This window comes from Biomphalaria glabrata, chromosome 5 (genome assembly GCF_947242115.1).
Source record: "Biomphalaria glabrata chromosome 5, xgBioGlab47.1, whole genome shotgun sequence".
NCBI classification, from domain to species: Eukaryota; Metazoa; Mollusca; class Gastropoda; family Planorbidae; genus Biomphalaria; species Biomphalaria glabrata.
This window is the reverse complement of record NC_074715.1, coordinates 11674505-11690892: the sequence shown is the minus strand read 5'-3', so window position 1 is coordinate 11690892 and position 16388 is coordinate 11674505. Positions and strand designations below refer to the sequence as shown.

Sequence of the window (16388 nt, the reverse complement as noted above, 5' to 3'; positions counted from 1 at the left end):
GTAGAAAGTAAAACAATAAATATGGTTTAGCCGTTAGCCTACTACTATTACTAATACTAGGCTAAGGATGAGTCATTAGTGTAACTTGCTAGCCTAGCAATGTTGAGGATGTTAATACTTTAATATCCAGATGTTGCTACCACCAAAAATGTCTTCTCTTCAAGTTAAAGCCACTAGATCTATTACTTACAGAAAGATTAAGAATAAAAAAGTTTGCATCTCTTGTGAAAATAAAACTGGTGATTTCTAGACACTATTCAACTATTGTATTAAAAACCTAGCCATAAAAAAAAAACATGCTCATTTGTCACCATACAGGTCTAAAGCCTGTGGCTTCCCAGACCTATTACGATGGAATTCAGCAAATATAGGGCAGTCAAAAAGAATATGAGACAGTCTCCTCTTCCTCCCCACAATGGAGGCATCGTGAATTTGGCCTGAACTTTTTTTCTTTTTTAAATATAAACCAATGTTTCATCCTGCACTGTGCTATAATAGCTTGTTCAGGCCTGGGCAGCTTCCACCATGAGGAGGCCCATTCAAGGTCCTCATTGCTCCCAGACTTTTTGGTCCAATCATTCAAACCAATTTTTCCATTTCTATCATTTGGAGGCACAATCAATCAAAAATTAGAATTAACCAATGATTTATACAAAAAAAAAAAAAAAACACAAAATTCTTAATTAAGATATTCTTTATTCATATACTTCAATAAAGTTATGACATTTCTGAGGCAATGAATTCTCATGTTTGATGCAGACACAGACAATGAAAGACATAAAAGCAATCGGACAAAATAAGACAACAGAAACATCACAAAAGTACAATATGAATGTCTTAAAATATTTACATTTTGACTTTTTAACCACAGCACTATGTTTAACAAAATGCACCAAAGAAACAATCATGTACAGTTTCACCAATATGGCCAATGCTGAGAAATATTGTCATGAAGTAGAGAGAGAAAGAGAGAGAGAGAGAGAAGGAAATTAGAGAGTAGCAATCCAAACAGAATAAATTTAAAATAACTTAATGTCTTAAGTCACACCAGCTGGGAAGAGGCTGCAGACATTGCTGGAGACAGCTTGACGCCTTATGTGCAAAATGGTGTGGTTATTTGAACCCCATTTTTAAGATTTTAATTTTAAGATAAAGTTTAGAGTGTATAATCATTTATTAACAATGGTTATGCTTTTACAAATAACACTTTTTTTTTCCCTTTTTTTTTCCAGTTGTTCTTTTTACAATTCACAATTGAATGGGGAGGAAGACAAAAGGAGTGAATTAAAAGATTGGGACTTGAACCATGATTCAATTCTTAATTGTACTCTAAATCTGTAGTGTATTTTCTGCAAAATTAGAAACTAGGATTACAAGAGGTTAATTCAAAAAAGTAGTTAAGACACAGTCTAATTTATACAGACAGAGTAAGAAGCAAAAACTATGGAATTATTTTTGTGACCTAATTAAAAAGAAAACAATAATATGAATAAACTGCTAATGAAGTGATGTGGAAGAAATTACTTATAAATATTCAAATACATGATACAATATAAATGCATTATCTGAATGCATGTCCATTCTACTGATCATTTATTAGTCAAAGAAAAAGTTTAAATGAATTATTGGTCCCAGGTTTCCACCCAAAACAAAGTCTGTGGCGGGTGTCAACAGTTTTGTGTCACTGAAGTCAACAAACCAGCCAAATAAGCCATGTTAAATAATGGTATAAATATTTGAGTATCTAAAATTACAAGTTTAAACTTGTAAACCACTTTCCCAGTGGTTGAGAAAAACTAGAAAGAAAAAAATATATAAAGAGAGAACAAAAATCTTTGCTCTTGCTCTGTTGAAGTTTAATTTCATTGTTTAGGTAAAACAGAAAAAAGATAAAATGAGAAGATTGCTTGACTGTCAAGCTGAATTCTAATGCAGACCTGTTTAATTGGTGTATGACATGATTAGGTTTAGCTAAAATGATTATACAGAATCTGTTTGGGTAAGTAGCCTAGTAGCTTGTAATAAAGGCCTGACCACATAACAATTTACATTTAAGTTCATGAATAGACAATTGTCTTTAAGACCTTAAAATCTCTAAGGAAAAATTTTACCTCAGACACATGCTGTATGTAAACAATTCATTGCAATTCTATTAGAAGCACTGTGGGCCATAGATAAGCTAAAATCATGACTTAAATATCAAAAAAGTTATTAAGACATACTAACAGAACTTTACAAAAACTGTCTTGACATTTACTGTGCCTGTCACTGTCTTCAAGATCTGTCTTAAAAGCAAAAAATAAAACTAGAAAATCTGTTGGCTAAACATGGTCTCAAAATGTTTCCTTTCTAGAGGCCATGGGAGAAGTGATAATTTAGTACTCTGCTGGACTTAACTTAATGACTATATCTATATTTACATAATCTATAAACTGGCTTTAATATCCCCAAAAGACAGCATCCTTGAAGTCCAAGTAAATATCATCACTGATGCCAGACACTGTTACATCAAGAATATTAAGCTCAGTATTCAATCATCTCACTGTTTTGACCAATTGGAATCTTGTATACTCTTGCTTTAAACAGTAAAAGTGTCAGAATATTAAATATGGACTCATGCGCAATACTGTAAGGTTAAGATATTGCTTGTATGTATACAAGTTAAAAATATATGTACTTGAGTCTTTGAGTGCACAAACTTTAGCTCAAGACTTTTTAGACCAATAACCCTTGAATTAAAAAGTTGGGTAATAACTCATCAAAATTAAACAACACAAATAAGGAAGTGTTGAACAATTAAGCTGAAAAAAAAATTTCTAAATTGTGTTTTGAATAAGTTTTTTAACTAATTAAGACAATTCCAATTCTAATAGTTTACTAAACATTCCTTTGCAGACTTTATTTAAACTATCTAAATGGAATTTGTATTGATAGATTTTTCATGTTTACAGTTTTAACATAAGTTGGTTCTGATATTACCTATCCATGTGTATAAAAATTAATTTCTTTACCAAAACTATTAGAGCTGTAACAAAGGGAGAGAATGCAGACCAACTCCTTCAAAACTGCCCTGTCCACTGTGAGGCCTGAACAAGACACCTCTATAGGAGAAAAACTACATGCATCTGCTTGCCAGTGCACTTCATCTCAGACCTAGTCATCTAAACCCTCCAACATAATAATGAGAACGCAGGGGAAGAAGAAGTGGCAAAAGTGAGCTTTACGATGATAATATATTATGCTAGGTAGAATTTCTCAGCTGATTTCCACATTGGCAATACAAACACAGCAATATTCATCTCTTGACATCACATCCAAGAATCTCTAATTATAAATAAAAAAAATCCTCACTACTAACAATGTAGCATTAATACAGTTTAAAACATTTATGTTGGTAAAAAAAACCCTCAGCTGTTTTAAACATTTTATAAAATCCTATAGATGTGATTTGTACCAGAAGCTAAGCTGCAGGTTGTTAATTTTGAAGTTTGTTGTCATACAAGAATATTTTAACTTGTGTCATAAGCATTTTTAAAATGATATCTAAAAAAATATTTAATTTAAGAATTGTTTTAATGTAGATTTATTCTTTATCCAAACCTTTTCTTTAATTGTATATTATATACAAGAACAACTGCCATGTCCTAACCTAAATCAAAATGCCTACATAACATGATACTCAAGCTAACTGGATCTAAAAAAGTTTGTTGGTGAGATATGAATGTATTTACAACATAACAATTCCTGCTTAGTCTATATTTTATGTTGTTCTAAATTGCAAAATGTTATTTCTTTATTTCTCTAACAGTGCTTCTATTGCTTTTTAGCAAACTAACTGAGAATTATTTATTGATATGGCCTGTTATCAACTGTTAAGAAGAGAAAACAATAATTAAAATGTCATAAATTTGTGATGCGAGATTAAAATTTAATTTGAGGTAAATTGAGAGTGGATTATTAAATTAAAAACAACAAAAATGACTCCCTGCATCTGATAACGGTCAAGGTTAATAGGTTATTGATGCTACACCCATATTCTGTGACGATCTATTTATAAATAGATTTAGCGAATAGCAAAATTTTAAAAAATGTGATATGTTCTGAAACAACTTAGGAATTATTGCGATCAATAAAAAATTTAATGATCATTAAAGATTAAAACAGCTGCAATAAAACTTTCACATTAAGAAGAGAAGATTATCAAATGATAAAATCTTATCAAATACTTTATGCTTAAATTAGAATCAAATAGATCTGGGTTAGAAAAAAAATATTTTGTTGAGAAAGCAAAAATCTTCACAAGAAATGGTTTTAAGATAAAAACAGCGAACTTAGCATATGAAATTAACTATGGTGAAATTATGAATATATTGAGATGAAAGAAAATATTTCATTAAATCACCGCAACCATTTTTTTAAATGCTGAACAATTTGACTTGTGGATGGGACAATACTAGTCAACAAAATATCAGGACCATATTAACACTTAACAAGAGTTAGCAGTGGAGCATTGTGTCTGTGCCAAACAGAACCCAGCCACTTGGCAAAAGAAAAAAATGGCCAAAATTTGTAATTTTATAAAAGCCAGTTAAATTCTGATCATTAATGTTATTTTAGTCAACAAACCAGGCAATTTTTGACCAAGCCATGAGCTTTTTAAGAGTTGATGATTGTGATTCAAAACTAGTTATGAACTATATAGTCTATTTTTTCAGTTAGTATGAGCGTTAAGATGAAACACACGAGGAAGACCTGTTATTTTCTATTGCTTTTGTACTTTAAAAGAAAGAGCCTATGCAGAACTAAAATGGATAGAAGAGGAATCTTTTTCTCAAAATGCACTTTTCACAAAGTAACCTGGTTCTGTCAGGCAATATTACAATCATATCGAGCAAACATTTGTTACTGACTGACTTATACATAAAAAGAATACCCAAAACGTTGAATTGATGTTCACAAGACACAAAACAATGGAACATTATAAACTATTCATAACATATGTCAAGATTACGCTGTACACAACAGGCTGAACTAACCGAGTCTCATGAAATAAAAAAAAAAGATCAATATCAACTTCATAGAGTCATCAAAAAAAATCTGTTGACATCAACACTATATGTACAATTTTAGAAATACAATATTTACATGAAAAAATGTGTTGTACAATCAATTCGGAGGGGGAGGGAAGATGTTCGTTGAAGTTGGCAACATCAAGAGATGACGCAGTCCCGTTTGTTTTGGGCTGAGCCTTCTTGCTGTGAGATTAAAGGGTCGAGATCTATCCGCCGAATGCTGTCGCTGACAGGGGAGGCCGTCCCCTTCTCTACGGTTGGAGCCTCACTATTCCCAACATCAACATTGAGACTTGTTGCAGCTGGACTCTCCAGTTTGGACAGTTTGTGAATTTCTCCACGAATTTGATAAAAGAATGATTTGTAGCCTAAGCTGTAGACAAAATATTTATTTCCATGTTTAAGAAGAAAAGGTACAATAAATGTCTTCACCTACTAAAATGAAGCTTCTGTTTTTTTTTCTAAAACTGCTCTTCTTAATCTCTTAACACCTTAACTGGAGAACATTTGATATCTGAATAATTGAAATAAAGTAAATTCTGTAATGCAAATAAATTCCATAGATTTATGAGGATCTAATGTCACCAGCACAATGACTAAGCCTGTTAGCTACCCCTAAGAGATGATGGTCACCCATTAATGCTGGGAGGATTCAGGATCATAGAATTGTTCTCAAACTTCAAGTACAAAATTTGATTTGCACCACAAAATCCCTGACTGCCAAGCACTCAAAAATACTAAGCCACCCACATCAAAACAGGTTATACTTGAGAAACTTTCTTCAGATGGCAAATGAAGTGTCAGAAAACATCAAGAATAGGTACAAGATTAAACCAAGATTAAATCAATATTCAATTATGTTGAAGTAAAAGTAAAAATCCCTTTTGAGACCCTGTGGTCTATAGGGGAGATAATCTTAAAGGTCTTTTTCTGTGGCTCACAGTAAACGAGGGTGTCTTGTGGCCAGCACAACGAACAACCGCTTTTACTTTTCCCCAACTAATGTCAGGTACCCATTAGAGCTGTGTGGACTCAGAGGCGCCCTAAAGATTCCGAAATTAAGAATCCCATTCTTCACCAGGATTCAAACCCAGGACCCCCCGATTCAGAAGCCAAGCACATTAACATTCAGCCACCTGCACCTCCTAATGTTGAAGTGATAAGTATTAAAAATGGAAATATAATATTTGAGCAAATGAGAAGGGTTAATGATTTCATAATAAAGGAATGTATTACTATTCTTAAATACCATTATGCTTTACAATTTCCAGGTAAGCTTAGTGCCAGACATATCCCAGAATAGTGTCACACCCAATATATTTCAGGAAAGCATTACCCCAAGAAAATGGTTATGTCCTACATACACTAGGAAAGTATTTCTAATTAATATCCCAAGAAAAACTTAAAAGGTTACAGGACAAATCTTCAACGCTATCTCCAGTCAGCTTACCATTCTGTATCAGCCCAAAGCTCCAAGTAGCTGACGCCTTCTCTCATCCTGGCCACCATGTCCCACGGAGTTTCAGCAGCACTGGCAGCATTCACGACTCTAACTACAGCCAGACTATCTCTCAGGACAATGGCCAGTATTAAAGCCCATTCCAGGCAGCCAGCCTCTAGCATAATATGTAACAAGTACCTGAGAAAGAGTGATAAGAAATTTGGCTACAAACATAATTTCAATAAAATGTTCAAAATAAAATTATTTTTTTTTGTAACCTAATTTTCTATTTAGATGTCATTCCATTAAACAAATACAAAAAAAAATAAAAAAAATTCTGTTTTAAAATTATGGTCCTGGCATTTAAATAAGAGATGCACTAACCTATATGTACACCAGTGTAATTATTATAAAAAAATATTAAAATAGTTATATGAATTTATTCAGTTTATAGCACACTGGCAATCAGTTTGTTATGATACAAGTAATATCAGTACAGATAGAATCACAGAGTATCAGGCAAACAGACAATTGAAAATGCAAGACTGTCTTTATAATTCTGCCAAACAAGAGAAGTTGGATGTTATATAAATATATGTTTATATCTGACATTGCAGGGCCTTAAAGGAATACGTTCATATATATCAGCATACAAATTTAAATTTTTCTTTCTTTATATGAATTTTTGTACATTAAGAACTGCCAGCAGTTTGACTGACTAGACTGAAATGAAGCTTACTCAAGTTCCAGATGTGCTTGTTCAGGGCCTCTACTTGAAGCTACTTCCTGAGACATGCCCTCAATGTCCAGACTCAGTTGAGCATCATGACCAAACACAGCATCATTCACTACTTCATAGTCTCCCAGAAGTGAACTGGAATCAGAAATTTCAATAGTTGCCAGGCTGCTTTCATCTGCTGTAAAGTACAAAGTAGACCAAAATGTGGAATGTTATTCAGAGCAAATCTGCTTTCATCAGGTTTAAGTACAAAGTAATCGAAAAATCTTCACGTCTGCAAGATATTTCTCTGAACAAAGGGGACAGAAATACAAATACATTTAAAAAAACAACAACACTAATACTTACTTTTAAGGTTCTGTGGTTTCAATATGATTTCATCTGACCCCACTTGAGACAGAACCTGCTCGTTCAGCTGCGGCCTGAGTGTGTTTGTCACTACAGAGGTGAGTACTGGGTGTGTGAGCACAGAATCAAGGAGTGGTTCCCCCTCTACAGTTGAGCTCAGAAACTCATCTTCTAACAGTGATGATGACAAAGATGACGAGGAAGCTGAATTAAAAAAAAAAATCAATATTAACATCACACCTGATAATGAAATAATGGTATATAATTCAAGTCGGCGGCATACCTAGGAAACAGAATGCTTAAATCATGCATATAAAAAAAGGTAGTACTCCTTTCAGACCTTGCGATCTATGGGGCAGATGATGTAAAGATCATCTGTTTTTGTAGCCAAGGGCTAACAAGGGTGTCATGTGGCCAGCTTAATGACCTTTACTTTTCCCTAACTAATGTCAAGTACCCATTAGAGTTGGATGGATCATAAGCATTCAAAACCCCAATATTCACAGGGATTCAAACCAGAGAACTCTTCAAATCATGCAAGTTTAAGTTCTTTATAGAAAAGTTTTAGGAAAAAATACAAGTTTAAAAAATCATGTAGCTAACAATCACTCATGAAAACAATATAACTAATCTGATGTACATTTTTAACATTCCAGTAGATAAAAAATGTTAAATCAACTTTGTAGTGGAACAAAAAAAAAGATACATTACCAGCTAAGGTTTTTTTCAAAAGATTCAATGCACTGGTTGACAAAACTGGCATTGGCCACTCAAACTGAGAATGAATATCTCTAAGAGCAGTCACAAAGTCATCCACTTTGCCAGCTCTTACCCTAAAATTAAATAAACAAAAATAATTGTAGAGTATGTATGATTAGGATTCTAAAGTGTCATGACTTGTTAAGGAGAGTAGTGTTATTTCTCGAATTATGTGACACATGCGAGTTCAGAGATGCCTCTATAGGAACACATTGAAACAGAGTGTAGAATATATTTTCCTTTAGTTTAATGCCTTCAAATAATCCAGTGATGAACGAATTGGAATAAAACATAGATCACTTGAATAAATAAAGCACACTGACAATTAAAAGCTATCCATCACAGAATCGTGACCACTCAACAATCACCACTGAACAATGACCTCAATAGTTAGTTTAAGTTCCAATATATAACCTTGTTCAAAGACTTTTCCAGTTTGTTTGCATAATTATTTTATTGTCCTTCAACTCTCTCTTAACCTTCTATCTTTAAGTAGTTCTAAATTACTGCAATTTACATCTAGTCAAGGTCTTCAAAAAATATGGTCTGACATAAAGAGATTGTTTTCATACACATGCACAATGTGACCTAATAACCTGGTCAGATCTCTTTCATCTGGCTTGCACACTGACTCTAGGCAACACATACATAGATGATGTTACAAGTACTGAAATCTGAAACAGGATCACAAAAGCGATAGGGCCCTATGATCCTCTTCTGACCACTGTTAAAAACGCAAGTTTAGTCTGTAGGGCTATTAATCGAGATCCTCAGGGATCACGAAGACATTCATGTAGGGAACAGTACCAGGGAAAAGAAGGAGAGGAAGACAATGGAAGTGATGGGTGGGCCTCTCTATTGCATCTATTAATTTAATAATAATAATATAAGTTAAATCGTTTTACAATCTTACTTTGAATGATAAAAGATAATTACCTTTCTCTTTTCAGCCAGGACACAATTTGAAAGTCCTCCATATTGGCTGAAAAATAACCCAGCGTCCTTATTTGATTGCAAGCCAAAAGTTTTCTGGCGTGACGACACAATATCATGTCTATATACACTTGTTCAGCTGTGGGTTCTGTCACCTTGACTTTGAGTGAAGGGTTTCTGAAAAAAAAAATCATATCATAACAATTAAGCTAAAAGTTATTTCACAAGGGAAGACAAGAGATAATTGTTTCTAAACTTTCCATATCAATTAAAGGTGTGTTGAACAAGTGATGGACATGAAGTGATGTTAAATTTGTTCAGTCATAACTAAATATGTAGCATGATGACCCAATCATTATCTTGAAGATTAACCACTGAACCTATCTTTAATTAATTAGTAACAAGCTAAATAGTAACTAAACCTTGATCAAATTATGTAATATCAGCATAATGACCAAATATTTAAACTCAACCATGAACTAATATACTATCACTAAAAGTTTACAGGGAACTATGAAGCCAGCATGATGATCCACAATGGGTAAGTCAAAGACACTTTGATCCAAGTCTACAATCCCATAAAATTTACTTATATTTATTAAAAAAGCCCACTAACTTTAACAGAAGATTTCTCTACAAGAAGGCAGCAATATACATTTTTATGCATAAGAAAAAAATAATTTAAACCTAACATGACCAGCTTTAAATAATACCCTCCATATTAACAAGCTAAAAGAGTTTATACCAACTTTTTCCCTGCACTGAGCAATGAGTCAGAGACAGTGTGTTTCAATATAGACAAGTTGAAAGAGTCTATACCAACCTTTTCCCTGCACTTAGCAATGAGTCACAGACAGTGGTTTTCAATATAGACAAGTTGAAAGAGTCTATACCAACCTTTTCCCTGCACTTAGCAATGAGTCACAGACAGTGGTTTTCAATATAGACAAGTTGAAAGAGTCTATACCAACCTTTACCCTGCACTGAACAATGAGTCACAGACAGTGTGTTTCAATAGAGACAAGTTGAAAGAGTCTATACCAACCTTTTCCCTGCACTGAGCAATGAGTCAGAGACAGTGTGTTTGGCTTTCTCCTTCTGTACAAGCTTTATCTCTCGAGGTTCCACAATACTTGACGTCCTCATGCGGCCAACATTGCTGACATTGGTGTAGTTGTACCCTGCATGACTGGCCTGGGAGAGAGGTGGACTGGCTGGGAAGGCTGAATGGGAAGTGGTACCTGACAGTCTTGATGCAGTTGGAGATTCCGTGGGCTCAGTTGAATCTGAGCAAATATAAAAAAGTTCATTAGAAGGAATTTAAAAGGAGTAAAATAGCACTCTATGTATTCAGACAAAAACACTTTAATGAAATTATTTAGGCAGGCATTGACATAGAAAAAAAAAACAACTTTTTAAATGGGTTAGGCCCAAAGAACAATACAAATTAATAGGACTCTTGATTTCTACCTAAAAGTAACTATCCTTTTTTTTTTGAGAGAAGTATGTTGCAGTATAAAGAATATCTCCCTACTTAGAACTGATGCAGTTTCAAAATTTATTTTTAGAAATTACTTTTAAAATATTTTTAACTGCAGATATATCATAAGGAACCATATCCAGATACATTGGTGTAGTCGTACATTGGATGGCTGCCTGGTCGTGCGGTTTGCGTGCTGGACTGTCGTTCGGATTTATCGAGGGTTCAAATCCTGCCCGCTCCCATCCCCCATCGTCCTGCGGGAGGTTTGGACTAGGAAGTAAACTATCTTCAACTCTGAAGGAACATCCGAAACATGTAAAACATTTTTTTTTACAAAGCCAAACCTAAAGCATCCATTTTCTCCATCCTTTTCTTTCAGAGGTTTTAAGCCATGATCAAACAAACTAAATTCTTGCCTGAAAATGTATTTAATTCAATATTTTATTTCTCTGACATAAATATCATTCAAGGGCCAACGTAAGATAAAGGTTTTAAGATGCTAATGAAAAGATTTAGAGACACTTTACCTATTGCTTTAAGGAAACGAACCAAATCTCTGCAAAGTTCCCAGAATCCTTTATCTAGCGCTGAATCCAGTAAGATGGTAGCATGCTTGAAAATAATAAGCAATAAAAAAATTACAAATTCATGTTTAACAGTACATTAGTTAAAAATAAAATTTAATAAAAAAAGAACTAGTAAATGATCTTTTTTTAATAATAAAATTAAAATGAACTTTTAAAAATGTTTATAAATAATATATGTAAAATTTGATTACAAATGTTTTTTTTTTAATTATTTTAATTTTTTAAATCCATTTTTTTTCAGATGTATCTCAATTAATTATTAACTTGAAATTGATATAAAAAAATCCCTGTCATAAATTTACAATGACTTACTACATTTAGGTAGTTAAAACTTCTAAATAAATCAACGAAATTATGACATGAAATACCTGACGACTGACTATTGGTTTCTCCAAGTTCTGTAAAATAATGAGATATGTTGCAGCAGTCTCTAGATCACTTTGAAGCAAGCATTCCTAATTTTAAAAAAATAAATTAAACAATTGTGACCAGATTGTTTCTTTACTTTCTAAGTGTACAATCAACCTGGGTGTAGACCAAATACTTTAAAACCCTTTGAAACGTTACCTCAAACAAGTCTTTTGGGTTTCCAACTGTTGAGAAAAGATAAGGCCAAAGTGCTACTTCTGTTTTTCTGGCACAATGAACAATGGTCTGAAGGAATTCTGGGAATTCCTGGATGAAAGCAACTACCCTGGGCAACAGAGGATCTAATAGAAAAAAAAAACACATATTGTCACATATCAATTTAAATAAACCTAGTCTAGGGTAAAATAAACTTAGTATATTTATGTTCAGTACGGAAAAACCGCACGTGTAAGTGTTAAGAAATACCCATGACGTCCTCACATCCGGTGACAGCTTGACATCTGGTGCGGAGTATTTGGATTGGCTAAAGCAAGCATCTGGGGTGGGGTTAATAGATGATTTGGAAGAAAGTGGGATTTAGATTGAGTTGTGGAGGAAATTTCATAGAGATAGGACGTATTTTAGTTTTGAGTTGTAACTTGAGGTGACAAGTCTTGTATTTTATTAGATCTAGTATTAATCTGAATATATTTTGTTATTGAGCTTTGAAAGAAGATATTCATCTGATACGGTTTTACTTCTGTACATATTGTATATTATTGTGATTCCAAGTTTTGAATTAAAGTTCTGTATTTGAATTAAAAGGATCTTCGTTAATTGAATCTCTCAGATTTATTTAGATCTAGAGATACATCTAGAGAATCCCCGGCATGTCACAGTAACATCTCAACAATCTCAATAAAAGGAACTGTGACATATATTAAAAGAAAGATCAAATCAAATTTTGAAAATGAATCCTTAGCAATGTACACTAAACACTAACATAATATAGTCTGACATACAAATTAAAAAAAAAAGCTACTAGTTTTTTTTTTCATTATTGATTGTTTCAAAAAAGGTTTATAACATTTATATTAATTTAATTTAATTGTCAGGGGCAGGTATAGCAAGAGTGAAGGTGCTATTTCTTTGTTGGTATTTAAGTATGAAAGAGTTATGACCCTTTATTTATATTCCCCAGGTAAGCAATGTGAACACTATACACATGATATTTTGAATGCTTTATTTTTCCTTGCATGAGAGAGAGAGTGTGTTAATCAGTGGTCTTTTGTGACCAGTCCAGAATAGTTTGACTTTTGTTTCTAGTAGCTGAAGATAGTGGTTTTATTGAGTGTGTTATTTAACAATAGTCAATGATAATTTAATAATACAAAGTAATTGACTGAAAGAATATTGCTGTAAATAGCCGATCTACATAGATCAGAAAAAATGACATACATAAATAATAGAAATACATCTAGATGAGCCAAGAGAAGAAAAAGAACCTGACATTAATGAAACAATAAAAGACTTTATAATAATAGGAGTAAAAAAAAAATATACTGAAATTCATCAAAGTTTGTTATATAAATTGTTAAGGCAACCTTTGTTTAAAATATAAAATAATTTTAATTTACTGAAACAAAATAAGACTTTCTAATGACAAAAGGGAAAAAAAAATTCAAAAAATTGGTCATAAGCTTAAAAACAAAATATAAACAAAGTCACTGTCCTACCTGGTATAGGTTCCTTAGATGTAGCCTCTGCTTCTAATACTTCATGTAAAAGTAACTCTAACACGTGGGGAAAATAAGTTAACTCATTACAGCTCCTGGCCAAATCTAGTGCATTCACACCTAAACTGTGATCACAGATATTGACAATTTGTATGCTCATGTTGTTAAAGTGGAGAAACAAAAATACTTGTTTAAATAAAACAGATCAACAAGAAAAACATTTTTAAAAAATACTTAAAAAAAAAACAACAACAAAAAAACAAAGCTTATAGGAAGTGTATCAATTAGTTTGGATCAGTCATGTAATAGATCTTGACTAACAAATATAAATCTGTGCGATTAGAAATATTATTACCAATTGTTTTTGTTTAGCGCTATTTCATGCTTTTTTCTTTCTCAATATGCTATGATCCTATTGCTTATCTGGACCAGCTGGGAAAAAAAATGGGGGGGGGGGGGGGGGGGTAAAAGATAGGGATATCTAGGTGAATTTTACTGTTATCATTTTTTAAAAGCAATTATAAAAAAAAAGGGAGAATGACCTGACAACATTCTAATCACCCTTATAGTGCGATGCCTATAAAAATTCAAGATTATATATCTATTTATTGTTTCAAACTTACTTCAAATAGCAACCTATAAAAGATACTTATTCGGCTAATTCAGCTTATACCCCCACTTCAGTCAAGTACAATTTCTTTCCCCCCAAAAAATTAATTACTAATAGTTAATTAACTAATTGGTTAATTTTTTTTATTGATTCTTGTGTTGTCAGGTAAAAGAAATTATTGTGCATAATTTTAGCTTGATACGAGATTGGGTGTTGGAGAAATAATGTGTACAAACTTTTTACCTGACAGACAGAGTGAGTTTATATAAGGTTATTAAAAAATGAGCAGACTTACTTTCTTCTAAGTAACTGCCTGAGTATGTGGTGAAGATATATTTGACTCTGGAAATAAAAGATAACATTGTATCTATATTATGTACGTGAACATAAAGTTAAGGAGGTTGGTTGTTGTGCTGGCCACATGACACCCTAGTTAACTGTAGACCACAGAAAGCAGATGACCTTTACATGATCTGCCCTATAGACCACAAGGTCTGAAATATACATTATAAATATATTTGAATCTTAGAATTCATCCAACATTTCTAATATTCCTGCACCTATCTAATAACTATGTTTCAAAACTGAAATAAAATGATGAGGACATTACTCACAGTTCTTTCTAATGTACAAAATGGGAGGTCAGAGTTGTTCTCCGATGTTGACGTGAACGTATATGAGACAACATCACAGGCAGCACCAAGAATCACAGCATCTTCAAACAAAACAGCTGGGGAAACACACAGTTATTTCTTGAAGTTAGAGGAAATATCTTTTTCAAACAAGTAATATGCAAAAAAAATTTTTTTTTTTAAATCAATTCCTACTTCAGGAAGTTGATGGTGGTCATTCTATTTGGATAATATCTGAAATGATTTCCCAAACAAAGTCATAAGTCCCTGAGGACTGGCAAAAAGGAGTGATTGTAAAGCTTCCAAAAAAGGGCAACTTGGCAGACTGCAATAACTGGAGGGGAATTACTCTCCTCTATGTCCCGGGCTAAGTTTTCAGCACTGTTCTGTTGAGATGGCTTCAACAGTCTGTAGATGAGAGGCTTGGAGAAAAGTAAGTCTGAAATGATTAGGATGAGATAAAACCTGATGACTGGTATGATCAAAATCAAGTGTGGATCAAACTTTTGTGTAAAAAGATATACTGTATGGAACAAGAATGCCTGACCTTTTATGCCAAGAGTTTGGGAAACAAATTGGAAGAGTCTATGCAACCCCTGGTAAGAACTAAGTACTTTTAAGAAGTAAGTACAATCCAAAGATGAGCAGGACTAAACTGGCATTTCTTTACCTAGAGGGTAGATATCAACTCGAAAAGGCAGCATTATTCTCCTTGACATGAAGTTATGGGCCTTGCCCTCATCTCGAGGAAAAAGTGGCAACCAGACCTTAAAGAAGAAGAAAACAAATTTTGTAGAGGAAATGGTTACATTTAAAAAATAAAAAAAAAAAAAAAAAAAGCTATTTCTCCGGAGCAATCAGAAATATTTGTGTACCATACCTTCATTCCATGAGAGCCACAGCCGAGCCACATTGCTTCCATCAACTGAATTTTCCCAACATTAGCTCTAGTGGTTGTCCATAAGTTCTCTACGGACGTCGCTACCACAGATGGGTTACAGAATGGTACCTACACAGAAAGTCAAGCTTTATAAAAACATATAAATTGTGCTGACTATATTAAAATTTCAAAACCTATGCTTCAAATGCCTTAATAACAAAATAAACTTTCTTTTCAATTTATTTTTCTGTTTTAATTTAGCGCATTAGTTTTTCTTTAATAAGTTTCAAATCTAAAAGAAGACATCTCATGATCACCCTAAGTAAGACAAAGGGCCATCAACAACTTAATTTAGTTTGATCAACTTAAACGTTCGGCTCAGATTAGATCACAAATGATTTGGAACTCTTTTAACTAGTACACTTACAGGCCTGTGTTTATTTTTCTCCTCTTTAATCTGAGGTCCTGACCTGTCCCTCTGGAACATTAAGAGTTTCCCTGAGACGTTGACTAACATTGACTCTGCTTCTTTGGCTGATGGGTGGAGCTTAGCATTGACTGTAAGATTAAATAAACACACAAATTTAGAAATGTTATCTGGGTAATTTCACATTTGTATGTCATTAAATTATAGCTTTTATATAGTGCTACTTTCAGGCTTATAGCACGCTCAGAGCGCTATGGTCCAATCTCATTTGTGGACTGGTGGGGGTATCTGGGAGAAGGTTTTTCCGTGCTGCCTTTGGGAGCTAAGTAAACACAACTCTGCTCTGTTTATGAAAGATGACAGTTTGTGCCCAAGGCAATTAATTGCATCTCA

General features: G+C 33.3%; 1 protein-coding gene across 1 annotated transcript in view; it reads right to left on the bottom strand.

Annotated features, from left to right (window-relative positions):
- Window positions 1-524: 524 nt before the first annotated feature.
- The window catches only part of LOC106062412 (guanine nucleotide exchange factor subunit RIC1-like), a 36140-nt gene continuing 20276 nt past the window's right edge, over window positions 525-16388 (bottom strand). The window contains exons 15-30 of the mRNA XM_056031115.1: window positions 15996-16126; window positions 15569-15697; window positions 15359-15455; window positions 14671-14786; window positions 14352-14398; window positions 13447-13571; window positions 11930-12072; window positions 11731-11817; window positions 11303-11387; window positions 10338-10578; window positions 9296-9469; window positions 8312-8433; window positions 7601-7804; window positions 7253-7430; window positions 6523-6711; window positions 525-5445 (exon numbers count right to left, since the gene is read on the bottom strand). Of these exons, the coding sequence (XP_055887090.1) occupies window positions 5211-5445; window positions 6523-6711; window positions 7253-7430; window positions 7601-7804; window positions 8312-8433; window positions 9296-9469; window positions 10338-10578; window positions 11303-11387; window positions 11731-11817; window positions 11930-12072; window positions 13447-13571; window positions 14352-14398; window positions 14671-14786; window positions 15359-15455; window positions 15569-15697; window positions 15996-16126 (2303 nt within the window). The 3' untranslated portion in view covers window positions 525-5210. The remainder of the gene's footprint in view (window positions 5446-6522; window positions 6712-7252; window positions 7431-7600; window positions 7805-8311; window positions 8434-9295; window positions 9470-10337; window positions 10579-11302; window positions 11388-11730; window positions 11818-11929; window positions 12073-13446; window positions 13572-14351; window positions 14399-14670; window positions 14787-15358; window positions 15456-15568; window positions 15698-15995; window positions 16127-16388) is intronic.